This window comes from Ascaphus truei, chromosome 21 (genome assembly GCF_040206685.1).
Source record: "Ascaphus truei isolate aAscTru1 chromosome 21, aAscTru1.hap1, whole genome shotgun sequence".
Taxonomy (NCBI): Eukaryota; Metazoa; Chordata; class Amphibia; order Anura; family Ascaphidae; genus Ascaphus; species Ascaphus truei.
The window spans coordinates 8,399,052-8,426,765 of NC_134503.1; the positions used below are offsets into that span (position 1 = coordinate 8,399,052).

The 27,714-nt window shown below is 46.0% G+C and overlaps 1 protein-coding gene across 7 annotated transcripts in view; it reads right to left on the reverse strand.

Annotated features, from left to right (window-relative positions):
• CCDC187 (coiled-coil domain containing 187) overlaps positions 1–27,714 on the reverse strand; it is a 56,614-nt gene that overhangs the window by 25,699 nt on the left and 3,201 nt on the right. For 5 of the 7 annotated variants that reach the window (XM_075578857.1, XM_075578858.1, XM_075578855.1 and 2 more), the window contains exons 3-15: positions 26,878–26,939; positions 26,069–26,112; positions 22,508–22,607; positions 22,000–22,099; positions 16,523–17,148; positions 15,009–15,134; positions 13,502–13,606; positions 10,172–10,303; positions 8,568–9,217; positions 7,116–7,207; positions 6,014–6,630; positions 5,218–5,320; positions 1,791–1,933 (exon numbers count right to left, since the gene is read on the reverse strand). In XM_075578857.1, coding sequence (XP_075434972.1) covers positions 1,791–1,933; positions 5,218–5,320; positions 6,014–6,630; positions 7,116–7,207; positions 8,568–9,217; positions 10,172–10,303; positions 13,502–13,606; positions 15,009–15,134; positions 16,523–17,148; positions 22,000–22,099; positions 22,508–22,607; positions 26,069–26,112; positions 26,878–26,939 — 2,900 coding nt within the window. Of the gene's footprint in view, positions 1–1,790; positions 1,934–5,217; positions 5,321–6,013; positions 6,631–7,115; positions 7,208–8,567; positions 9,218–10,171; positions 10,304–13,501; positions 13,607–15,008; positions 15,135–16,522; positions 17,149–21,999; positions 22,100–22,507; positions 22,608–23,879; positions 24,074–26,068; positions 26,113–26,877; positions 27,069–27,714 lie in introns of those variants that run through there. The other 2 variants (XM_075578859.1, XM_075578861.1) reach the window with 2 other exon arrangements.

A 27,714-nucleotide genomic window follows, 5' to 3' on the forward strand; every position in this document is an offset into this window, starting at 1 on the left:
TATTTATTATTATTATCATTATTATTATAGTTGAGTAAATAGAGCGGATTAGAGCTTAATTTTTTTAGCCCAGAATAAGGCCAGGAGTCAATAATCAGCTTACATCCAAACAGCATCTCCTACTTACTGAATCAGCATAAATCATATTGTAATCATGTTCGTTATAAGCAGGGGATTACCCAAACTTGGGAGCAACGAGGCAAACCTGCCACTATCAGACTAATGCAAACATACTGTTTAAAAAGAGCTTGTGATTTGAGCATTGTGCCATAGTTAATAGAAGGGGATAACTGGCACGTGCAATTAGCATTCCACAAAAGCTGCGATAATATATTAGCCAGAAACAGCCGCAACTCAGAAAGCTCATCTGTTAATAGGCATGCTGCCCAGGCTGCGGGCAACACCAAGTGCAAGTGGTAGGTTTACACTTTGTACATTGCAATACATGGAGGCAGACCACTGCAGATAAGGACCACATGGGCACAACTGGCACTATCGCAGTGTATAGAATAAGGGGCATGGCCTTTCTTCGTAAGCTCCTAGAAAGCCTTATGCCCTTATTTTGGATACCGTTGTTTCTTTCTGTTTTGAATTCAATGACTGTTGCATTTGCTGCCACCGCCGTTGTAGACCAGTGTTTTTCAACCAGGGTTCTTTTGGAGCCTTTGGGTTCCCCCGGGCATTCCTAAAGGGTTCCCTGCAGTTTTCAGGTCATTTGAAGAATTTACAATGCATCTGATCTCAGACGCGCTATTAGAGAGGGTTGGGGTTCCTTACAATGCATCTGACCTCAGACACGCTATTAGAGAGGGTTGGGGTGCCTTACAATGCATCTGATCTCAGATGCGCTATTAGAGATGGTTGGGGTTCCTTACAATGCATCTGATCTCAGACACGCTATTAGAGAGGGTTGGGGTTCCTTACAATGCATCTGATCTCAGATGCGCTATTAGAGATGGTTGGGGTTCCTTACAATGCATCTGATCTCAGACACGCTATTAGGTAGGGTTGGGGTTCCTTACAATGCATCTGATCTCGGACGCGCAATTAGGGAGCGTTGGGGTTCCTTACAATGCATCTGATCTCAGACGCGCTATTAGAGAGCGTTGGGGTTCCTTACAATGCATCTGATCTCAGACGCGCTAATACAGAGGGTTGGGGTTCCTTACAATGCATCTAATCTCAGGTGCACTATTAGAGAGGATTGGGGTTCCTCCGAATTTCACTATATAATTATAGGGTTCCTTAACCAAAAAAAAAAAAAGTTTAAAAAAAACCCCCGGTTTTAGACTACTCAATGAATCTACCAGCCTTTAATGAAGGGCTTCCCATCCTCCAGCTTCAGTGCGTGACCTCTTACTCTAATACTCCTCTTTCCCTGGAAAATACTTCCATACCCTTTTTCTCTACATTTGAACAATAAATCATATGCAAAGCCTGAAAACGGTGACATAATGTTAGCCTATAAATCAATGCCAGCCTTCATTACACTCAAACCACCCAAAACATAAGGACGCAAAGCAATGTTTTTTTCAACCCAAAGGGAATAATGTATTTCTCCCTTAACAATGTGTTTTGGAATTTTCATGGTTGTTCCATGACCCCCTTGCTTATTAATGTACAACACTGTAGAGTAGGAATGGCCATCCCCAGTCCTCAAGAGCTACCAACAGGTCAGGATTTAAGGATATCCCGGCTTCAGCACAGGTGGCTCAGTCCTGACCTGTTGGTGGCCCTTGAGGACTGGAGTTGGTCACTGCTAATGTAGAGTTTGACAGTGAAATTCCTACCAGAATCCTTTGCGATTCCGTTTTTCCGTCTGGGAGAAGAGCTCGTGTTCGCCTTCCTGAGGACTTTAGGGCTGGTACACAAAGCCCCCTCGAACGTCTCGAATCTCCGGCAGTCGTTATGTTGTCTTGTTCCTTTTTGCGAACTGTTTAAAACAAATGAACGAAATATGAGCTTACCAACTCGTTTTTGAACAGGTGCGAAAAATAGCTCCTTTCTCCTCGTTTTACACTGGCTTACTCCGATTTGAATCTCTTTGCTACGATAAGGACCAGCGACATATTGCCTTCCAATGCATTTTCAGGACCCTCTGGCAGACAGGGGTCAGAGTAACAAGAGACTGATATTGATAGATGTGGTAATATTTGTGTAACTACTATTATTTTGATACACCCCTTTATTCTCGTCACGTATGTATAGCAAAGTCTCTAGGGATCCCTGCACACATATTTTTTCTGTCTGTTGCTTTCACTCTTGCATTATAATATGTAGGTCCTGTGTATTAAAAACGGTGTCTGCTGTTGCTGTACAGTGTGCTACGCATGGTTACCACCATATTGTGTATATAATAATATTCTTATTTTTTCTTCTTGTAGAGCACTGACAGTGTATGCGGCACTGTGCATAGAATATTGCAGACACGAGTCCCTGCCCTGTAGAGTTTACAATCTTATGTTGGAGGCCGAGGCACAGTGAGATAAAGTGGCTTGCCCACGGTTACAAGGAGCCGACACCGGGATTCGACCCGGGGAGAGAGAGAGACTCCTATAAATGCCAAAAGTTTAAACATGGCGTGTGCACGTATCATAAAGTCATCATCAAAAATATACATCTCCCACCAAGCGAGGTGTGTGTGTGTGTGTGTGTGTGTGTGTGTGTCTGTGTGTGTGTGTCTGTGTGTGTGTGTGTGTGTGTGTGTGTGTGTGTGTTCCAGTAGGAACCTGACAGTCTGAAATATTGTCATTTATAAGGCCATTTTGTATATACATTGGAAAGCAAGGCCTGGGCATAGTAGGTTACAGTAGTACCGTAGCTTATATACATAATATAGTACTGACAAACTACTCATGGAAACCCACAATAATCCCTCTGAAACCTTCATTCATTTCCATTTTCCCATTCTTCTTCCCAGCACGTATTTTACTGCAGAACATTGTGCAATTTTAAAAATATATACTAACATTGGGTCTGTGTGTGGAGCATGTTCCAATACAATAATACCTTTATTCAAATATCAATCTTTTCTGGTGCTGCTATGATATGTATATGTATGTTTGTATGTATGTATGTATGTACAATGTGTATGTATGTATGTATATATCATTTATTACAGTGAGTGGGACGGTACTTCTAAAATGTCTGGATGTGTGCATTTATTTAACAACAAATCTTACTGACAGATTCTGCTCAATCATATTTATATAAGATAGAAGCAAAACAATTACTTTAAATTAATCTATGCCATGCCACAGGTTAAATCACTCTAATCCTCATGAGAAAAGGAGATCAGAGGAGATTTCACTATGTGCTTATATTATTCACATAATCAATTCATTCTGCTTTGGCCAGAACCATATGCTGAGATAGTGTGTCACGCGCCCATACCAAATACCATCCCCCCCCCCTCATAATCAAAATAAGTAATCAATACAGATTGCAGCCATGCAGTATATTAGGATACAGGTTAAGTTGCTGATTTGGTCGCGGTTGTTTAGTATGGAACCGTTCTATAAAATGGAGTTTTATATTAACTAACACTGTGAAAAATCAGAAGCAATCACCAACTGGATAAGCCAATATGTACAACCCGTTCGTTGCAAGGCACAACGCAATGCGCTCGCTGCAGGCCGTTCTGGTACTGAAGAAGTTAAAAAGTCTTTGTAGGGCCTGGGCACTCTCATAATCGTGGGCCCAAAAGATAGATATATAAATACATATTTGCATTGTATACAATGTATAGGTCCATAATATAATCATAGATCTATATAATATATGATTATGATATTTTGTCTATAATGCTGTTCGCGATATTGCCTTATGGGCGCCTCTAATGATCGATTTTTTTTTGGGGGGGGCCCAAATTTGTTTTCGGCGGCCCTGGGCACTGTACCCATTGTGCCAATGTGTAATCCAGGCCTGGGGCTATGTACGAGAGGGGGAAAAGCCAAAACCCTACAAAACGGTTTCAGAGTCCCATGTGCAGCCGCTGACCGGCGTTTGTGAAGCTGCCTTTAACGCACGGACTTCTGCGTCTGCGTGCGCCAGGTAGAGCGCCTAGCAACATCAAGGTGTTAACATCGTGAAAAAGGGACGTTTTTAAGGGCGTGCCCACAGTATTGTCCTGGCACGGCAATTAAAAAAAAGACATAGTAGATTGTTACATAATTCAAATTCACACTTATTAGCCCGTTTATTTCTGCCCGGCACCTCAGAGGTACAATATTCAACAATGCATCTGTTTAGCCTCATGCACTCATGCCAACGATGAAATGTAATGGTTGCATTTATTCATTTAAGCCCAGTGCTTATATTATGTAACAAAGAATCATGCCTCAGCGTGTCGTGTGAACGCTAAAACTGCCTCCAAGTAGCCCCTCGCGGTTTATTACAATATTCTTATGCGCACCGTTACAATACGCATAAGCTACTGCGCATTGTTAAACTTTGAAGAGTAACGGCTGTTGACTTTGGGATCTCTACATTTAAAATAATTCTGCATCACAAAAGTATTCGCAAGAACAAAATTATTTTATTCAAAAGAAACAGACGTGCTGCCAAAGTTTTTTGGGTGGAGCCACCTTGTGAATGGAAGTAACGAAGGAGGGAGAGGGAGAAGGGAGTGATACCTTCTATTGAACCAACAAGTAGTTGAGATGTTACAAGCTTTCGTACTACTCGGGATCCTTCATCTGGTAACCCTGAGAGACGCAAAAGCTTGTAACATCTCAACTACTTGAAGGACCAATAAAAGGTATCACACCCGCTCCTCCCTCTCGCTCCTTTGTTGCTGCATGGAAGAAAGGACCAGCACGGCTCCCCGTCCTTCTTAGCTTACGTGTGATTTGGGACATGGATAGAAAGGTCTGAACGCCATCTTTCTGTACTACTTGTTGTACTATTCAGCAGTACGTTTCACAGGAACATCACAAGTTAAAATCTTTTACACAGTTAAATATAGAGACTTTTCCATAGATATGTGAGATATATAAATATGTGCTCTGCTGGGGACTTTTATAGAACGGTTACTTATGCTGGCGGATCTGTTGGGTAACAGTGCTCCCAAGTGGACAAATGCGGAAGGATGTATGTTGCAGTGTTTTAATACAAGGACCAAAGACATGTGTGTAAAGCACAAGAATTCCACTGCAATTGTATTGTTGTAGGTTAACCCCTTCCTGTCAAAGGAACCATACTGTAAATCCCCCTTACCTTCTGCTGGTGGACCCATGTACTGAAGAATCTTTGTGAGTCCTTTTAACGTGATGTTTGTGTGGAGATATCCCAATCTGAAAAATCTTTGCCTCGTTGTACCCTTAAAAATAACACAAACTGCTATTATACTTTCTAATAGAACAGGTGAACAAAATGATGTTTTCTGTCCGAATGCAATATCGCTTTTCTCAGCATATTTTTCATGGTACACAAATATAACATGATTTAATTTGGTGAGGATTTGGTATATCCATAATTTATTTTATTTAGGAATACATACATGGCATTGTTCTGATCAGCACATTATTATTATTATTATTATTAATTATTTTGCTACCAGTGGAAGTGGCGTTGATTAATTCCTTTGCAATACAATGCTGGGTCATTTTGTAGCCAAGGAGCTAAATCCCTTACTCACTTGGCAACTTTCCGCTAATTCACAATGGATTAGAAATGCTGCACTGCCGGCTCTGTGAATTCCTAACGTCCTGACATAACCTTGAAATGCCCTCTAATGGCAAACTACCAAGACATATCTGCACCCGGCCCAACAGCCAGTAGAAGGCTACCTGAGCATATATATGTTTGTGTGGGTTATATATCAGATGTCCTGATCTGTATTGGGTGGGGGATACTTCAAGGCAAGTATACTTAATCGAGTAATGAATAAAAGAATAAGAACCCCTGCATATCAAACCCATTCATTCCCAGAGGAGACTGCAACTCAACTGAAATGTCAAACGTATCATGTACAAATGGACATGTTTTTCCTACTGAACAAAAACACACCAACCTTTATTACAACCTTTGTGGGGTTTCCTCTCCAGCCGCTCAACCACAGCATCCTTTGCCTCACTGTCAGAAATCCACGGTAAGTCCTCACTCACAGTGCTATGGCTGCACAAAGAGACAAATGAGGTGCTATCAGCCCCCATCTGTTTATTTGCATTGCCTCCTTCTGCTCCTCCAATGCACAATAATTTGTCCGTGTTCTCATGTGCGAGTGCTGCAGGCCGAGGTGACTTCTCGGTCCTAGGAATGCCCAGTGGATTCACCCTTGAGGGCGAATTGTGGGAGCTTGTTGCTTCTTTACTACCTGAGTACTGGTGAATACTTGTTGCTCTCAGTCTGCTTGCTTCCAACTCAACCCTTTCCCCCAGCTCCTTAGCTTTAGCACAAATGGCCTGCACCCGTTCCTGGTTGTTTATATATTGAGAAAGCTTTGAAGCTCTGTTTGGAGATGTAGGCTTAGAATCCGAATTTGTATTCTTCCTTTCAGTGAAAGACACGATGTGTTTATGTGATGGGAAGTAGGAGGCCTCCAAGTCTTGAAGTATGAGTGGACCCGAGTAATCAACATGGATTGCTTTCTCTGTTGGCTCAGCTTTAGTTCTTCTTTTAATACACGTCCTATAAAGAGACAGAAAGTATAATACAAACAAGTGAAATGACATGTTATTAACATGCTGCACTCCCAACATCATACTTGTGTTATTTGGTATTACTGCAATATGTTTATAGCAGGTGCTACCTATCCAATGTGTCAAATGCAGTTATTTTATCCCCCCAAAAACGAGCAAGACATTCCTTAAGCCAACATTGGGTGATGGAGCACCCCACTGTTCGGTAAAGGAACACCGTGCCATTTTATTTGTCATGTGTTTACTCTAATGATCAATAGGGGAGATGAGCATTTGCTCCTTGAAGTGGTTACAAGAACTTTCTCTTGTGTTAACTTTGGCTTGAAATGGATGAAACGTATTATTTGAACTTCTAACCCCCAATGCTGGCCTTTAGGACACAGAGGTTAGTGATGCTTCCAGTGTTTAGACACATACTGTAGTTTCACAAGCACATTTGGCCTTAGCAAGAGGGATGTTGTGAATGATGAATACCTGCTTCTGTGGTCTTCTCTGAGAAGATCAGTCGATGTTAGCTCCACCCATTCATCAATGTTTCTTCTGCCCCTTCCAAGACCTTCAGTTACCTAGACAGAACACATTCAAACCCCATTGTAACAAATGTGCGCAGATTATATGAACAGATAGGAAATGCAGATAACCTCTTTGCTGCCCTCTATTGTACTGCCCGTTACTAGCAAAGGGTTGAACATTGTTATCTGATTTCCATTCCAATAGCACCTGCAAATACTGTATGTGTAGAATGGCCTTTGCTTCCTCATCGTCACATAGCAAGGAAACATTAATACACTTCTAGGTGGATTACATTGAGATTGGGACAAATGGATCTCCATCTACCTTGGGAATAATAGTTCTGGCTGCCTCCATGCTGAACCATTAGTAGTTCTGAAACTGACACTGCTTTAGGTTTCCACACGTAAAATAACGCTCCTAAACAGGAAGGATTTTTATAGGCCACTGAGAGTCTTCAAATGTGATACTGGGCAAACTCCTGCAATAATTTAATAGTAGTCTCAGAGTCCGATTCCCAGAGTTCATTTGAAGTTGAGGGGAAGTGCGATCTTTTATTCCCAGCTTTGATGGAGTGCCTAGTGGGAGTAACATTCTGCTTCTCTGCAGGTCTCTTGTCCCTTTGGTGTAAGCTCAGGAACTCCCTGAGATCATGCACTGATATAAGTCTGCAATACATCACCTATATTGTTATTTCCTACCTTCTACTTGTGCTCAACTCCAGTCCTCAGGAACCACCAACAGGCCAGGTATTCGGGATATCCCTGCTTATGCACAGGTGGCTCAAATAGTGTCTCAGTCATTTTGATTGACCCACCTTTATTGAAGCAGGTATATCTTTAAAACCTGACCTGTTGATGACCTTTTGAAGACTGGAATTGGGCACCCCTGCGCTACTATGTCTACGGCTCTTATTCAGGGGCGGCCAACTCCAGTCCTCAAGGGCCACCAACAGGTCAGGTTTTAGGGATAGCCCTGCTTCAGCACAAATGGCTCATTCGTTGACTGAGCCACCTGTGCCGAAGCAGGGATATCCCTAATACATGCCTGGAGCCCTGTTGGTGTCTCTTGAGGATTAGAGTTAAACATAAAAGCCCAAGATAGAGGAATTCCTGCTTCAGCGCTTACATGCTATATAGCCTATATTGTCTGTATTGCATGGCATTTAAGCTCTGCATAAATGGTTGGGTGTTATAAAACCATTTCTAAAAAATATTCAGCTCGCTAACTTTGAAAATCCACATAGGTAGCCAGGTTTTTGAAACCTATAGGGAAGGATTTAGGAAGCATTTTTAAGCCTGGGTGCATCTTAAGCATTAGCCAAGTGAATCGTCCTTAAAGGTGCACTACTAAGGCTTAAAGCCGTTTCATAAATCGGGGCCATTATATGTTTAAATATGAGAGGGATTCACTTACACAAGGCTGTCCTTGGGTGAAATCAGAGCTCTCCTTAGCAGCAGTAGTAGTTTCAGTGTCTCTCTTCCGTTGAGGGAAAGCATCCTTTTGCTTCTTGTACACGTCTTGCAAGCGTCTCTGTTGCAGCTGTTCCGCTGTTTGCGCAGACTTCCTCTCTTCGCGCTCTTTTTTGTGTCTTTCAGCAATCTTCTTGTTCATAAAGCCCCGTACCTCCTCTACGCTGTAGCTGCAGATCTTGCTACTTTTTGCTCGTCGTTCTTCCCCTTCTTTAAGGTTCTCCTTATCGAGGCGTTTCTGCACCCAGCTGTCCAATGTCGTGTGGATTCCTTTTGGGGAAGCACTTTTTGCTCTTCCTGCTACATTTTCTCTGATCTGTCGCCGTTCCGTTTGCAACCTTATATTCAGGTTTGGTGTCTCCCCTCTCCCAACAGAGACATCTGGCGTGTTGGATCCTGAGCTTGATTTTCCAACGTATTGTTGACGTTTCAGATCTTGTAGGACCTGAGTTACATCTCTGGACAGCCTCCTATCCACACTTTCAGTTGACGTACCTTGAGAGCTTTTTGCATGATGGATTATTTTTGGATTTATGACGTTTGTTCCTGGGCCTGGTTCTGATCCTGTTTTTTGACAGGCACTTTTCCATTTCCCTGCAAAATAATTCAGTCAACCGTTGAAATCCAACCAATTTTAATACATACTTGTTCACCAGCAGAAATAGTCACTTTCCCCTGGGGAACGATAACCCAGAGACTTCGGTTTTTTTTTTGGTTTTTTTTAATAATAAGTTTTTTATTTATATATTTAGTTTTCTGACCTTCTCCGGTGGCGGCAACTCCCCCTGCATGCTCCCGTCAAAATGGCTCAACGATGCCAAGCAGCGTCGCGGTGCCATGGCAACGGGACTTCACAGCGCCATGTGGCGTCCCATTGTCATGGCAACGCTACACCATTTGATGTCGTGGAGCCATTTTCACGGGAGCATGCAGGGGGGAGATGCCGCCAGAGAAGTCAGTAAAGAATTCCTGGTTGGATCGCTGGGGCGCGCTCCTCCCCGCCCGTCCTCCTCTGCCGCCCTGCTTCAAGTTCGCTGCTGCCACCAACAGCCCAACTCGCCTGCCACTCTTCGACCAGAGATTTTACATGAAAATCCATAGCCCGGAAATAGGTATCCCAAACCCAAAGTCTCCGGGTCAAACCCAGAGTGGTGGCAACCTTGCCTGGGGAGGCAGACACCATTCCGCTCTTATTTGTTTCCGAAACCACCAGCTACATACAGTACTCAAGCTTCTCAAGTAATCAACCTATATTACTTATGTCTTCCATTTTGATAAATGTTGAGTTATGCTCTATATATGCAAATGTAACCAACAGTAGAAACGTAGCTAAGTTTGATCAATTAAAGCGATGTTGCCAATACGATGCCAATTACACCGCACTCACATTCTAGCAAATCTCATTCTGCACTGAACATTTTCTCTAGTATAAGTCGTTACAGTGGAGAAGATATCCCGTGTTGCTGAGCAACACAGTTGTTGTAAGATGCACATACCAAAGCAGATGCCATGCAGTATCTGATCAGGTAGCACATGTTTATAAGGTACCTGGCTGGTGGGTTATTCTGTCATCTCCACAAGACACACGCTGCTGCTTTGCTAGAACAGGCGAGGGACCGAGTAGCTTCCGAACGAGCTTCTGTCCTTCTCTCCACGCAGACGCTCCATACAAATCAGAGGCTGGAAACACAAAGGGGATGTGAGCTGACAGTATGAGCTAAGACTGTATTTGTGTTGTTCTGGGCAGCAAATTAAAATACCACCTGTGAGCACAGTCACATGTCTCAGACAGGTCTGCAACCCTGCCTTTCCCCATTATCTCTTAGCACACTGTACTTCCACTGCAGATAGGGATTCTGGGAAATTACATGCAAATGAGCACACAGTATCAGTAAGCAGTAGGAGAGAAGACTGAAGATGGGAAGGATGGGATTTTTAAATCCACTTTCTCACTTATAAGAGAGACTCTCCTACACGTTATTATAACGAGTGTAAATATACCAACACATGGATCTGTTGCATTTAATCAATGCACAATGCATGCCTAATTCAATCATCTTTCTCCAGTCATAAATGCTGGACTTGGTTCAGGTCCCTTCCCCCTTTTTAAAGTGGGGTTTTCTTTTCCGGGCCGCGCAAATTAATTTTTCGTTAACTTCAGCAAATTTTCAATTCAGCTTCGATTCATCAAGTTGTCTGGGACGGCGACTCCGACCCTTGAACCCTAATTTATCTTCTTTGTAGATGTGCCCTGACATCGCCACTGACAGGAACTAATGGCCAATAAAGGCTGCTGGACACTGGCAGTTACAATGATAAATGCTTCACCTGACCACGGTCTTAAGGCCCAGTCTCTGCGGGGAAGAAAGCCATTTTTCAAATAATCCATTAAAACCCCAAATTTGATATTTCATGCATTTTAAACAGCGCCACGGCGAGCCAAGTCACATGATGCTTACGCCATTTGCACATTGCAACGCACAATATTAAAATCACTGCTAGGCAGGATTCTCATGCTTCCTGTTGTATGATATACATCCAACTTCAATAACTTCTCTATTGTATGATGACATTTTAATGTTAGAATAAAAACGCCATCTGCACTAGCACCTCTAAGGAAAGCAGATGTGTTAATGTCAATGCAACGTGGACACTTGACCCGCTAGCTCTCCCTGGAGCATGTACAGGGTCAGACATGCTCTCTATCAGGATTAAAAGAAAGCACCAAGCTTTAATCAATGCACCCAAAATCCACATCTATATATTCGTGTGTGTGTGTGTGTATTTTTTATATATATATATATATATATATACATATATATATATATATATATATATTTATATAGTGTGTGTGTGTTTGTGTGTATGTATATATATATATATATATATATATATATATATATATATATATATATATATATATATATATATATGTAAATACATTGTATGCTCATCTGCATGTCTTAGGCAGGTCTGCAACCCCGCCTTTCCCCATTATCACCCAGCACACAGCACTTCCACTGCAGCAAGGGATTCTGGGAAATGACATGCAAATGAGCACACAGTGCCACTTTTTGCTTCAAAAACCATTTTTAACATGGTTCCCTATATATATATATATATATATATATATATATATATATATATATATATAATATATATATATATATACAGCAGGGCCCCAGTCATGCGGCGGGTTTCGTTCTAAGGACCCGCCGGAAAGCGAAACCGGCGATTTTCGTTATGTGCGCATGCGCAGACCGGCACTGCGCCATTCTACGCATGCGCAACATCGGCAAAAAAAAAACATTATGCGCTTGCGCAACCCTGGACCGGCCCGTTCTGTGCATGCACGACTCCGGACCGGCCCGTTCTGCGCATGCCGTATCGGCGGGGCGCCGACAAGTGGGGCGTATATATATATATATATAATTTTTATTGCAAATAGGTTTTGGAAGGTAAGGGAGCATTTCTTAAACCTATGATTAATGAAGTCTGTCCATTCTTTTTGTTTATCAAGTTAGTCCGGATTTTTGTTTATCATCCTAACTGTAAACTGGATCGTTTTGGAAAAGAGTTGGCAGTGAAAATCAGTCCAATATGCTACCTGCACAAGCAAAAAACGACGTGCCTCATATTTACAATACTGTAATCTGTTCTCAATTATTGTATCATCTCCAAATCTACATAAATACTCATGTGTATGCAATTAAGAATGTACTGATGTAAAACTAAAAGTTATGGGGGGAATTCAATAAAGTCCAACACGGGCTGTTATAGTCGGAAACCCTCTATTGAGGTCAATGGTCCTTTTCAGCCACAAATGGCCCAAATAGCCGGTTTTGATTTTATTGAATTATCCCCTTAGTCCCTGGGTGGCCAACTCCAGTCCTCAAAGACTGAGCCACTGATTGAGCCACCTGTGCTGAAGCAGAGATATCCTTAAAACCTGACCTGTTGGTGGCCCTTGAGAACTGGAGTTGGCCACCCCTTGCCTTAGTCATAAAAATGATGGGAAATATATATATATATATAAATGATAGTAAATCAGGTCAGGAAATTATCAGCCACATTTTAAGCCATTTTGGCAATTGGTTTTTACTGTTTTGGATGAATGAGATAGGTCAGCGGTGCGCAAACTGGGGGGCGCGAGGCTGCCTGCGGGGGCGCGGGGTTTACAAAGGCCCCGCACGCTTTCCGAAGGCACTTAAATTAAGTGCCGGGGGAGCTGCAGGGCCTCTGTAAACCTAACTTACCCGGCTTCCTTCCTGCGTCGCCATGGCAACGCGGCATCAAAATGACGCAGCAGGGTCATGTGACGTCACGTTGCTGTGGCAACGTGACATCATGACGCCGGAGCGCAGGTAAGTGGGGGGTTGGGGTGGCGCAGGAGTGAGGGGACCGCCGGCAGGGGGGCGCAGGGAAAAAGTTTGCTCCCCCCTGAGATAGGTGTTTGTCGAGCAGTGAAAGAATACATGTTATCCAGAATAAGTGTGCTAGTAATAGTCTGTTCATAATAATCCCAAGAGTAGTTACAAATACAGCATGTATTTTACTCATTGTTATTCTACTTCCAGCAAATAAAAAGATCACTAGTGAGCACATTCACAGCTCTCAGCCTGGTCTGCAACCCTGCCTTACCACATTCAATCCTTCCACTGTAGCAAGGGATTCTGGGTATTGACATGCAAACTACAGCCAGGGCTTCTGGGTAATGACGTGCAAATAACCACACACTATCACCTTTTGCTTCATGACCATTTTTAACATGGACTATTCTATTAGTTTGCATATAAAAATACCAACACCGGACATCACGTGATAATTGGAACAGCCAAAGGGATTCATTCTTATTAATAAAAGAAATAATAGACTCACCTGCGCGTCTTGCTTTTTTTTCTGCGGACGGTGAAGGAAATGACAATTTCCTGGAGATGGGGCCCTTGTGTTTGACCCTTTTGAGATGTTCCTTGGTAAGTTTAGCTGACAGAGCAAAAAGATAGTCTATGTTATAAACAACAGACGCTCAATGGATTCATGGATTCCCTATCTCGTACATCCCCCTAAATTAGTAGGGGGATCAGCCTTGTACGGGAATATTAGTGAAAACAGACATCTGCAGTTACTCTTCCCTGTGCTGGGTGACAGTTCAGCTCCTTTTACATGAATGGGCCAAAAATCTTCTTTTGCACGGGAAAGTAGCTACACAGCCTGTTGATTAGGGGCTGAAGTGCTAGAATTAATTTGCTGCAATTACACTGGATTTTTTTTCTTCCAGAGCAGGAACACCTCTATCTGTAAGTTCTGTGCAAGACACTGCGTTATTACTAGGATCATTTATTTGGGAAGCGCCAACATATCCCGCCACACGGTACCATGGGCTACAGAGTTCTGTATATTACATAAACTGTTACGTACAAGCGAAGACAAACAGGCACAAAGAGGGGTCCTGCTCGTGAGAGATTACACTCTAGAGGGAACGAGGGACAATGATGAAACAGGAAGGTGAGGTGGGTGCTCGTTGACGGATAAGGTGCGGCTCAGGTAAAATATGGCCAGCCTGACAGCTAAAACCCTTAACGTTTGTGGGGGAGGATGTTACAGTACATAGGGCGGAGATTGCTCTGGGCCCGATGGGGTTGAAGGGGGAGGGAAGTTGAATGTTATATGGCAGGGGTGTGCAAACCTTTCCCCCTGCTCGGGCCTCCCCCGCTTGTTCTCCCCCCTCCTGCTTGCGCGCCCCCCCTCCCCCCCACACACACACTTGGATCCAGTGTCAAATGACACCACGGGGTCATGTGACGCTGGGTTACCATGGCGACACGTCACCCGAAGCCAAGGTTTAGGGAATTTACAGAGGCCCCGCACGGTTCCCCGGTATTTAATTTAAATGCCTTCGGGGGAGAGTGGGGCCTCTGTAACCATTGCACCCCCTCTTCCCCCAGAAAATCACGCACTCCCACCCCCTTAGTTTGCGCACCCCTGTTACATGGTTTGGCGAGTAGTTTTCCTTGAAAAGGTGAGTTTTCAGATGTGCTCTTAAGTGGACTTCTCCAATTTGGGACTAGTCTCTTTTCTAGCCTCCAAATACTTTCTATATGTTCGTCTTTTGTCTCACATATTGCACTTCGAACATTGGCATCTCATAAAAACGATTGAGAATCACATTAAGGGGGCTGGAGATATTAATAACTAAAGGCAGGTTAGTTGCAATTTCAGTGCTAAACGGGCTGAGATCTGTGCTCTAAAATAAAAAACTCATGTGCAACAATATATACGTTTCATTTTCCTGCTGATCCAAGTCACCCACCAAACGTAACACAACTTGTTGAGAGCGCAGCTTTCTGCAGAACTCGTGTGGCTTCTAGAGTTCCACGTGACTGACCTTCGATGTGGGTCTTTGGACACGTTCTTTGCACATCCGCGTGGTTCACATGCTTCGGGCCCTCTGCTTCTTCTGTAACTTCCTCACAAAACAATGTGCCAGGCTCCTCATGTACAGCACTAAATCCTGGGAAACAAGGATCCCTGTTACAAACAAGATTAAAGGAGGTGTGTACTGTTTATACTGTGTGTCAGTCTCCCAGCTGCAAAACCGGAGCAGAAAATAGCATAGCCCGAAAAAAAACTCGGCTATTTTCAATTAAATTTTTCTCTTTCATAGATCAGGTGCCTTTTTTTGCACCATATTTTGGATGAAATATGCAGGAATGTTTTAATACGGGGATAGGCAACTCCAGTTCTCAAGGGCCACCAACAGGTCAGGTTTTCATGATATCCCTGCTTCAGTACAGATGGCTCAATCAGTCCCTGCATCTTCGACTGAGCCACTTTTGCTGAAGCAGGGATATCATGAAAACCTGTCCTGTTGGTGGCCCTTGAGGACTGAAGTTGCCCATCCCTGCTTTAATACATAAACCCGAAAGTATCTGAAAGGAAAGTTCTTTCCACATTTCAGCGGCAAAAGCCCAAGTGTGAGTAAAGTATAACGTTTTATGCAAGTAAGGAAAACGGACACAGTACAGGCATACCCCGGTCTAAGGACACTCACTTTAAGTACACTCGCGAGTAAGGACATATTTTCAATAGCCCCATACCCTTGTGTCCGTACGCACGATTCGCGAGTACGGACACTTATTCTGCTCTACAGACCGCCGTAGTAGTGACACGCTGATTCCCCTCGCCCAATAGGCAAACGGCAGCTTGCGCTTGCGCCTGTCAGCACGTCCTGAACAGCAATACCGGCTCCCTACCTGTACCGAAGCATCGATAAGTGGGGGAATGGGAGTGCTTCACTTTAAGTACATTTTCGCTTTACATACATGCTCTTGACCCATTGCGTACGTTAATGCGGGGTATGCCTGTATGTGATTCTAATGGCCCTGCTCAAACGTCAGCTGCTGTATTGAAATGTGAGGTCACAGTAAAATCAGGACCAAAGATCTGGTAATAAACTTATAGGACAAGGGATCAAGAGATTTGGTGATTAATGCTCATAGGGACGTGCTGTAAGGGCACAACTGGAGCCCTCCTACTGCAGCTACCTGGCAGTGAATGTGTAACTGCTCGCTGAAGCCCTGGCTGTTTTTCCTAAGTTATTAAGTGAGTACAGGTCCTGTTGACATGCAGTTTTATGAGTTACACCATATCACTCTGCTAGCTTCTGTAAAATGGCATTGAAGTAGATCATTGTGCTATGGGCTGGGCTTGGGTTGATACTGCTTCCAAGTCAAAAGAAATATGAAATACATGTGGTTTAAGCAGTCCTCACTTTAAATTCTGCTTTCAAACAGTGCGTCTGACAATTAGAAGGTTCAAGGTTCTTCAGCTGTAATCAAAACAGTGTGACAACCCTCAAATGAATCACAGATGGAATGCTGAAGAGAGTATGGTTCCTACCTTTATAAACTGGTGGTGGAGGAGCAAATGTCACCTTTCTAACCTTGCGCTTTAGGATACGTTTGCTAAAAGGTTTTGTGACCCGCCAGGAGCTTGGTTCTGTTTCCTTGGAAGCACAGCGACCTTGTCTTTGTTCTCTGATCTTTATTTTCAGTCTCTCCAGCTTGTCGTTGGGGGATTTGCTCTTCAAGAATTCCAGCTTCTGAACGTAGAGGTCAGCTTTTGGGGAGAGGAGAGGAGCAAGCGTCACTGAAGAAAGGCAGTGTCCACTTTCACGCGGTGCCTCCACATTGGGAGAAGACCTATCTAGGTATGGGTTAGAAACCTCTTCTGTCTCCTCTTCAGAATTAGCATTTGCTGGAGAAGATCTATTCCTCAATGGGTTTGAAATACCTTCAGTCTGCTCTTCAGAAGAACTATTGTCAGCCACGCTAACAGAATTTAAACTGACGACACCTTTTATCGACACTGGATTTTGATGACCTGAATTTGTAGAGTATTGCATAATATCCTTTCTACTCTCGTTTGGATCATTGAATGGAGCCTTCGAAGACAAGCTGTTATCAACGTAGTGGCCAAGTGGATGGTCCATGGTGCTTGAAACAAATGTATGTCCATCCTCTTCTCTAATGTGGAGAAAAAAAATAGAATAATTGACCATCAACACAAAGCTTGGCATTTATATGTTTGTCTATGGAGTTCCATCATTTATACTTCCAGCCTATACAGGCATACCCCGGTTTAAGGACACTCACTTTAAGTACATCTCGCTCAATAGGCAAACGGCAGTTCACGCATGCGCCTGTTAGCACTTCCTGAACAGCAATACCGGCTCCCTACCTGTACCCAAGCTGTGCGCAAGCGGGGAGACTATAGAGCCTATTACACATGTGTTATTTACATCAGTTATGCACATATATGACGATTGCAGTACAGTGCATGCATCGATAAGTGGGAAAAAGGGAGTGCTTCACTTTAAGTACATTTTCGCTTTACATACATGCTCCGGTCCCATTGCGTACGTTAATGCGGGGTATGCCTGTTATGTGTTTGCCACGCCTATCTGAGGAAAGGCTGTGTTGCCTGAAACCTTGTTGTTGCTCTATCAAGTTAAATTACGATTTTGCAATTGGATTAAAGCTTGTTCAGTCCTTGTAAGGAGTAGACACTGAGTGACTTTTGAGTGCCGTCTCATCTTGCTCTTTCAATGTGTGGCTTTTATGCAGTCTTTTTGACCAGGCTGCTTTGAGACAACACCTAGATACATTGTCTAACTTTTATAACTGTTTACCCACAAACAGTACATTTTTTCTGTATGTGTCTGTATTCTTTTGTTACCGTGTTCTACTGGATGAGTTTGAATTCTATTTGGACTGTAAGGTGAGCATAAAGCCAAATATGACACACACAGGCGTATCAAACCTTTTTACCAACATGAGATAACAACAGCTGCCACAAGGACTCAACTTGTCTGTTAGTTCTGGAACTATATAATAATTAGAAAGCGGTCTGTCCATTGGCTTATTGGCACTAAGTACCTGCATGTTCGTCTCATTAAAGTTTGGCCTCATCACATTCCCAAATTGCTCTGAGACAACCCCTTGGATTGCCACTTTGCTCAGATAATACAAATAATAGTACCTCTAACAAATTTGACTAATCACTATATATATATATATACTAGCTGAGAGACCCGGCGTTGCCCGGGATGTAAATGCGTAATAGGTAGTATTATTTATAAATCGTGGAACAATAGGTGACTGTTTGTTGTAAAGGTTGGATAATAATATTGAAAAGAAAGATGGAAGAAAATGTAATACGATGTTGTATAAAAATGGTTTATTGTAACCACACCACAGTACAATGTATATTTTGGTGCCATAAGTGATGTAAAAATCTGAGTCGTGTGTCCTGCTAGGGTGTGAGGCGGCGGGTGGCGCGTGGGTTGTGAGTGCTGTCTGTGAGTGGGGGTCCTGCTAGGGTGTGAGGCGGCGGGTGGCGCGTGGGTTGTGAGTGCTGTGTGCGAGTGGGGGTCCTGCTAGGGTGTGAGGCGGCGGGTGGTGCGTGGGTTGTGAGTGCTGTCTGTGAGTGGGGGTCCTGCTAGGGTGTGAGGCGGCGGGTGGCGCGTGGGTTGTGAGTGCTGTCTGTGAGTGGGGGTCCTGCAAGGGTGTGAGGCGGCGGCGGCTGGCGCGTGGGTTGTGAGTGCTGTCTGTGAGTGGGGGGTCCTGCTAGGGTGTGAGGCGGTGGGTCAGTGATGTCGGTGCGTAGGGGCGGGAGGCAGCAGGTGTGTGTGGCGGCAGGTATGTGTCGAGTGTGGCGGGTGTCTGTTGAGTGCGTGCAGCGGCTGTGAGGCGGTGGGTGAAAGGCAGAGGCGGCCGGAGTAAGGGCGGGTGAAAGGCAGAGGCGGGGTGGGGAGGCGGTAAGGCGGGCATGAAGGCGAAGGGCGGCGGGAAGGGGAGGAGGGGGGCAAGGGGTGGAGGAGGGGGGCAAGGGGTGGAGGAGGGGGGCAAGGGGTGGAGGAGGGGGGCAAGGGGTGGAGGAGGGGGGCAAGGGGTGGAGGAGGGGGGAAGGGTTAGAGGAGGGGGGGAAGGGTTAGAGGAGGGGGTGGAAGTGTGGGAGGGGGTGGGAGGGGAAAGGGGAAAAAGAGGTGGAGGGGGGGGGAAGAGGAGCGGAGGGGGGGGTGGAAAGGGGAGCGAAGGGGGGGGTGGAAAGGGGAGCGGAGGGGGGGTGGAAAGGGGAGCGGAGGGGGGGTGAAGGGGAGCGGGGGGAGGAAGGGGAGCGGAGGGGGGGAAGGGGAGCGGGGGGGGGAAGGGGAGCGGGGGGGGGGAAGGGGAGCGGGGGGGAGGGGGAAGTGGTGGGAAGGGGGAGGAGGGGGGAGGTGGTGGAAGGGGGGGAGGTGAAGGGGGGTGGAAGGGAGAAGTGGAGTGAGGGGAGGTGAAAGGGGGGGAGGTGGTGGGAAGGGGAAGGTGGTGGGAAGGGGGAGGAGGGGGGAGGTGGTGGGAAGGGGGGGAGGGTGGAGGTGGTGGGAAGGGGGGGAGGTGGTGGGAAGGGGGGGGAGGTGGTGGAAAGGGGGGGAGGTGGTGGGAAGGGGGGGGAGGTGGTGGGAAGGGGGGGAGGTGGGAAGGGGGAGGCGGAGGGAAGGCGGGGGGTGGGAGGCGGTGGGAAGGCGGGGGGTGGGAGGAGGTGGGAAGGCGGGGGGTGGGAGGAGGTGGGAAGGCGGGGGGTGGGAGGCGGTGGGATGGCGGGGGGTGGGAGGCGGTGGGAAGGGGGGTGGGAGGCGGTGGGAAGGGGGGTGGGAGGCGGTGGGAAGGGGGGGGAGGTGGTGGGAAGGGGGGGGGAGACGGTGGGAAGGGGGGGGGAGGCGGTGGGAAGGGGGGGTGGGAAGGGGGGGTGGGAGGCGGTGGGAAGGGGGGGGAGGCGGTGTGAAGGGGGGGAGGCGGTGGGAAGGGGGGGGAGGCGGTGGGAAGGGGTGGGGGGAGGCGGTGGGAAGGGGTGGGGGGAGGCGGTGGGAAGGGGTGGGGGGAGGCGGTGGGAAGGGGGGGGGAGGCGGTGGGAAGGGGGGGAAGGGGGGAGGCGGTGGGAAGGGGGGGGAGGCGGTGGGAAGGTGGAGGGGAGGCGGTGGGAAGGGGGGGGAGGCGGTGGGAAGGGGGGGAGGCGGTGTGAAGGGGGGGGGGAGGCGGTGGGAAGGGGGGGTGGAGGGGAGGTGAAGGTAGGGGAGGTGAAGGTGGGGGGGTGGAGGGGGGGGGGTGGAGGGGAGGTGAAGGGGGGGTGGAGGGGAGGTGAAGGGGGGGTGGAGGGACAGTGAAGGGGGGGTGGAGGGGCGGTGAAGGGGGGGGAGTGGAAGGGAGGTGAAGGGGGGGGGGTAGAAGGGAGGTGAAGGGGGGGGGTGGAAGGGAGGTGAAGGGGGGGGTGGAGGGGAGGTGGTGAAGGGGGGGGTGGAGGGGAGGTGAAGGGGGGGTGGAGGGGGGGAGGTGAAGGGGGGTGGAAGGGAGAAGTGGAGTGAGGGGAGGTGAAAGGGGGTGAGGGGAGGTGATGGGAGGGGGGGTGAGGTGTGGGTGAGGGGAGGTGAAGGCCGCTCACTCACCCGTCCGGCAGGTCCCACGTGGATCTGAGGCGGGAGGCAGCGTGTTGTGGCCGCTCTCCCGCTGTGTCCCGGGCGCTCGCTCGCTCCCCCGCTGACTGTAGCGGCGCCGGGGGGGGGGGGGGTATCGGGGAGACACTGACACTGGAGGGGAGGGGGGGTGGAGGGGAGGTGAAGGGGGGGTGGAGGGGAGGTGAAGGCCGCTCACTCACCCATCCGGCAGGTCCCACGTGGATCTGAGGCGGGAGGCAGCGTGTTGTGGCCGCTCCCCCGCTGTGTCCCGGGCGCCACCATCTTGGGCACTCGGCGCCGCGAGGCAGCCTGCCTGGCCACTGGCTGTTCCCCCGCCGGGGAGGGGGGGGCATGTATATGTGTGGGGGGGGGGAGAGGGGGGGTCTCGCACGGCCGCTGACACTGGGTGGGGGGGGGGGGCGCTGAAGGACTAATAATAGTGTGTGTGTGTGTCCCGCTGACTGTAGCGGCGCCGGGGGAGGGGGGGGGGGTCGGTGTGAAAGCGCGGGAGACACGGGGAGAGGAGGAGGTGCGCGCGGGTGCTGCTAACACTGTGAGCCCCGTGTGTGTGTGTGTGTGTGTGTGTGTGTGTGTGTGTCCGTGTGTGTGTCCCTGTGTGTGTGTGTCCCTGTGTGTGTGTGTCCCTGTGTGTGTGTGTCCGTGTGTGTGTGTCCCTGTGTGTGTGTGTGTCCCTGTGTGTGTGTGTGTGTGTGTCCCTGTGTGTGTGTGTCCCTGTGTGTGTGTGTGTGTGTCCCTGTGTGTCCTTTGGCCCGTCACTCCGCCTCAGGCCAATGAGAGGTGTGCGGGGGCGGGCCAAGGGACCAATGAGATTTCCCCTAGGGACACCGGACATCCAGGCAGGCAGCAGGCATGCATGCATGCAGGCAGGCAGGCAAACATACAGTGCTTTCACTAATATAGTATAAGATATAATATATATATATATATAGTGATTAGTCAATACATAAGAATATATATATATATATATATATATATATATATATAATATATATATATTCTTATGTAGCACTGACAGACTACACAGCACTGTACATAGAACTTTGCAGGAACACTGGGTTTCTGCCCTGTGGAGCTTACAATCTACTTTTGGTATCTGAGGCACAGGGAGATAAAGTGACTTGCCCAAGGTCACAAGGAGCCGACACCGGGACCTGATCCAGTCTCCACTGCTTCAGAGTCCGTGTCATTGCTTTTCAAGTTAGTGCCATTACTCACTGAGCCGATCCTTCAAATCTATGATAAGTGGGTTAATCCTACTTCTAATGTCAGTCCTAAAGGGATTTCAATAAAACCAATAACTAAGAAGGGGCCAACGGATTCATTTCTGTTTGAGTCACTTTGTTACTATGTTATTGTTACTTACCTGCTGCCCAAACAGAATCCATCATCTGCCTTCGGGTCATTTTTCTCTTCTTTCCCAAAGTTTGTGCAGTCCATGACTGCTGATTTACAAGAAACAGCATCTACAAAGAATTAACGTTTTCTCTTTCCTTAAGATCATGTATTTAGATGTTTACACTGACATGTTTTATTTACTCGGCATCTACCCACGTCAATTGTGTTTCCCCCAAAGCCTGTGCTGAGGGGCAGGTTTCAACTTGTCCCATTACGCAGTATATCTGGAAATGTTTTATGGCATCTGCACACAATCTAAAATAAAAAAACTGGCCCTCTGCTCCCAGTGTCGATCAAATATGGCCTATAACATGTTCTGCTAGAGAGGCATTTATGCATAGAAACACATTGCAATAGGATCAATAAGGAGAACACAGAGGAATGTGGATATTGAGAGATGTGTAACATTTGTCTTGCCAAGAGGATTCTGGGTATATTGACCAATGACCATTCCAATAACATTGGCATCAACTCACCGGAAAATGAATTTCTTTCTAGCTGCAACCTTCTCCGGATCTTCTGCGCTTGTGCATGATGTTGATCCTGGACTTCAATTTTATTCTCTATCATCTGTAACTGTAAGGGGTCATTTTGTGCTTAGTATATTTTCTTGATGCAATCTCGGAAATATATATATATTTTTTTTTTAAACTTATAATTTTTATTGTTTAATAAACACACAATCCCAGCAATCTCTAGGCCCCGAACCCACCACATTGTGTGTGTGTGTGTGTGTGTGTGTGTGTGTGTGTGTGTGTGTGTGTGTCAAAAGGAGTGCTACTGAGCGTGGCCAAATATATACAACAAAAGACAAAAATACTCAATGCTACATCCAATGTGACAAAATACATAGTTAAATACTTCCATGTTAGTATTCTCATGAATAAGGGTCATTTAGTTAAACCCTTTGGCCAAAGCGTTATAAGCCTGCAGCCACGTCACGGCATGACCAGTATGCAGCCACGTCACGGCATGACCAGTATGCAGCCACGTCACGGCATGACCAGTATGCAGGTCCTAACACTACCTGTGGACATTCTCATTTACCTCTGCAGTGGAGGGAGAATGGCCACAATAGACCTGCCCTGCATAGGCACATGGAGAAACCTGCTACTTAAAAAGTGGGGAGAGGTGCTCTCTGCTACTTAAAAAGTGGGGAGGGGCGAGCTTAAACCCTGGGAGGAGGCGCCACCAACCTCCAAACAACTGATACCAGTTAAAATTTTAATTAATAAACACACAATCCCAACAATCTTTAACCCCAGAACCCACCACATCATATATAATATCCTAGGGGGTGTGATTTAGCCAGGGATCTCAAATCATATGTAAACTATGGGAATTGTATCTCACGAAGCCTGTGAGTTTCTCTCCAAGCAGAACGTCCTCAATTCTGCGGCTTAAAGGTTCCCGCCGATTCGAGATACTTTTTAGGTGCACGCAGGTAAATGTTTTGCAAGCAATTGTTGCAATTTCATAATAAATCTCGGGAAAAACAGAATGATTGTCACAATTAAAATAACTGTAAGAAATAGGGTATTCTGTTTGTGTGCCAAATGTAAGGAAGTGGATTAACAAGCTGCTTACATTTCATTCAGCTGCAAACAAATGAAAATAAAATTCAATGCAACAGAGAATGCTTTTGTATACGTTGATATATAGACGTCATACCCCGTATTTAATATGATGAGGCAGGTTAACACGTAGTTTACAATGAACTAACTTCCATTCACTCTGCAGTTACTGCGTATTAACCCAGTTCTCCCCATATTGAATAAGGACCAGAGCTTTGAAAGCACAGTGCATTGGAAGACAGAAGTGAAAGTCACATGTTTTAACTTCCCAAACCTCTCCTGAGGACCCCGAGCAGGTTACCGACGCAACCAGAAGAAAACGTGAGGACGTAGCACTCCGTGCAAAGAGGCAAATTCAACTTGTCACCGATGTGGTCTCAGGCTGAGTGGATATCAAAACTCTGCAAGCTTTATTTGACAAACACCCATAAAAAGTGTGCATGAATCCAACGCACGAAAGTTTGCCTAACGCGTTTCACGCTGCCCACAGCGCTTCATCAGAGGGTCTACAAAGATGGAGGGACAAACAGGACGTTTAAATACCCTCCAGTTTAAAGTGACAGTGTCCCTAAATAGACAATATCCACAGAAAGCCCAACATGGATTGGCAGAGTAAGTGGGATGGAGTGAATATAGGATAGGGAGTAGGGGAGTTCTGGATAAAACCAGGACTGATGATCAGAACAGGTCTAACATAGTAAATGCATTGTGAAATTCTCTATTGAAGAGAATTGTTAATGTCATTAATTGAATGTTCTATGAAAAAGCAAAGCATATCCCACAATAATACCCAATGTCTCAGACATGAGAGATATATAAGCCAAGGATACATATACAATGTAACTTAACCAGCAAGATGTATCTCATTCATGGGAAAAGGCTGAAGCACTGCATAAAGCACTAGCACAAATCTACATCAAAGAGATAAAGGGCCAGATACTTGAATGAGAACCAGGAAATAGAGAGGATTGTGAATAGAATTTGAATATGCTATGGGAAGCTCAGAAACCAGTACCAGCATCAGTACCAGCACCAGTACCAGCATCAGTACCAGCACCAGTACCAGCACCAGTACCAGCATCAGTACCAGCACCAGTACAAGCAAGAACACCATGAACCATGCGGTGGAAATTGCAAAAGTAACGGAATGTGTACTAAAGGGAGAACCTCCGTTTAAAAAGTATGATTTATGGCAGGGGTCTCAAACTCAGTCCTCAAGGACCACCAACAGGCCAGATTTTATGGATATCTCTGCTACAGCACAGGTGGCTCAATCAGCGGCTCGGTCGAAGAAGACTGAGTTTGAGACCCCTGATTGATGGGTTATGGGGCGCCAACATTTTTCTCTCCATTGTGCCGAGCCAACCACCCAACATTGTCTCAATATACACAGGATGTGTGTTCACCTGGGTGCACGTGCACTGGTTGTTCCTAAAACCCCGGTGCGGTCGGCGGTCCCTGAAGAAAGGTTTGAGAATCACTGACCTAACCCATATCTGTATAAGAAATACTGTGCGCTGTTTAACCGCGTAAATCACAGCACGCCCGGACTTGCCTTGGTGCGATTCTGCCGCTGTTGGAATGCATGCTGCCCAAGTGATTATAGAGATAAGAGATGTGTACATGGAATGTTTACTCTGCGTTCCTGGCCCCGGCATTTCTGGAACATGACTGCTGTGCTGCAGCAGTGAACTGCTTATTAAGTTCATTTTTTAATCAGCAGTTAATGCTAGGAATCCTTACCTCTCCGTGCTACTGTATAATAATGGTGACTGCACACTTCAAACTGTCTAAATAAGGGGTCACTAACTTCAGTCCTCAAGAGCTAACAACAGGTCAGGTTTTCAGAATATCCCCAGCTTCAGCACAGGTGGCTCAATCAGTCCCTGCTTCAGCACAGGTGGCTCAATTAGTTCCTGCTTCAATCAGAGGCTCAGTCTTTGACTGGGCCTCTGATAGAGACCCCTGTGCTGAAGCAGGGCTATCCTGAAAACCTGACCTGTTGGTACCTCTTGAGGACTGGAGTTGGCTACCCTTGGTCTAAATCCTATATTAAAGTTGATCCTAGCAACAATATAGTAACACAATGGGGCAGAAGGACTCCGAGTCTGTTCTAAGTTTTACCACGCATGTTCATACTTTAGCATGTTGTCATTTTTCAGTGCAAAGGTGAAATTGCTGATTTAATAACTCAGCGCCTAGGGGACCTGAACACATTGGAACATCCCTTGGCACTGAAAGGGTCAAGTTGGTTTAAAGAATCAGTAGATTTGGGATTTAAGAGGAAACTTATGTTGTTACAGGTCAGACTGGAAATAAAATAGAATCCATAGATACCGGACTTGTCTGTGTATTATCAGAGTGAGCTGTACTGTATGTGCTCTTAATACAATTCCATCTGATTATATATCTATCATAATATTCTATATATATATTGGCAATTTGAGTTTAGGAACTACTCACCACCTGTTTGGCTTTGAAAAGACTGTCCCACGCCAGAGAAACATCTGAAACAGAAAATCATTCTTGGGAATATGTATTGCAAAGCAACGAAATCATTATGTACAGTGCACAGAACACTGCATATAGATGGTGCCTCCCAATACCAGGATGTTTGTACATTATAATCTGTAACCTAAGCTCTATACCCCATAGATCATGGCACATAAGCACAGAGGAGAATATAAGGAATGTTACTGTCTAAAGCAGAAGTGGCGGACCCCAGTCCTCAAGGGCCACCAACAGGTATCCCTGCTTCAGCACAGGTGGTTCAATCAGTAACTCAGTCAATGACTGAGTCACCTGTGCTGAAGCTGCGATATCCTTAAAACCTGACCTGTTGGTGGCCCTTGAGAACTGGCGTTGCCTTTCATTTGACCAGCATGAGAGCTCTGTCGCTGTTGAACATGAGCTTTCAATCCCCCCACAAAGCTAATATGAAGGAGAGACATACAAGGTCTTGAACGCCAAGTATGGAACATTCTCATGATGGTCCAAAAGATAATGGGTCCAATGTTACACGAGCCCAGTTATGCAGCCCGGAGCTGCTCTCAGCTAGGACCACACGGCCCGCATTCAGAATCATGGGACCATATCATTGCACTATTTATCAAATGTGTTACCAGGAAGTAATACATTGGGAGTTACCTCTCGTTGTATGTCCTGGGCACAGAGTTCTGATGACACTACATGGTTACATTACATGAATAGAGGTTATACATTCATCTAGAGCAGTGCCTAATTACAATGTCTAATTACAACAGTTACCTTACCATGAAGATGGCTTAATTCTTCTCTGGAACAAGTGTCCCAATCGTCCCCCGCAAACATGATCCTGAAATAAAGCGAGATCCCTGTGGCTGGGTAAAGGCTGATCCCGTTCCGTTTCAGGGTGTGTATTTTGTGCAGAGATTGTGTTCGTTGTCACCACAGTTACAGACAGAGTCCTCCGGCCACAAGCCATCTGATTGATATAGTGACATGCCCAAGGTGTAAGCTCGGTATTTACCCATTTCAGTGCATACAGAAGAAGCTTTAACCGGTTTGTTGACCGTTTAACCCCCTCACTGCTAGTGCAAGATGTTGCTGACCCCTTAGGCAGCACAAGGGTTAAGCACAGCTACGAACACTAACTTTTTGCATTTAACCAATGGTTGAACTGCGACGGTTAACCCCTTCAGCATTGAAGTGCCCTCCGGCACTGAAAGTTAGCCGAAGTTATAAAGTCGACATTGACATAGCCTATAAAAATGTTGCATTGATTAACTCCATAATTGCTCCTCTAACCGCTCCAGAAATCGCTCATTGACGCAAGTGGAGTAAAGCTGACGCAGAGCATCCGAAAAAGGATCACAGGTTAAAACTGCCGCCCTTAGCATCCTCTTAACATTATAGTGTCCCTTTGCAACCCATACCCCATATCAACTTTATGTGCAAAACTGAACTACTGTCAGTGTCATTTACCAAGCAAACTCGTGACAAACCTATCACATGTTAAAAGGTACCTTTGCAACAGACACAAAACATGTCTACTGGCATTCTGCATCCAGGTACATATAGCGTTGTGTAAACTCAGATTGTACACTCTGTTGGACAGGATTGCCTATGTG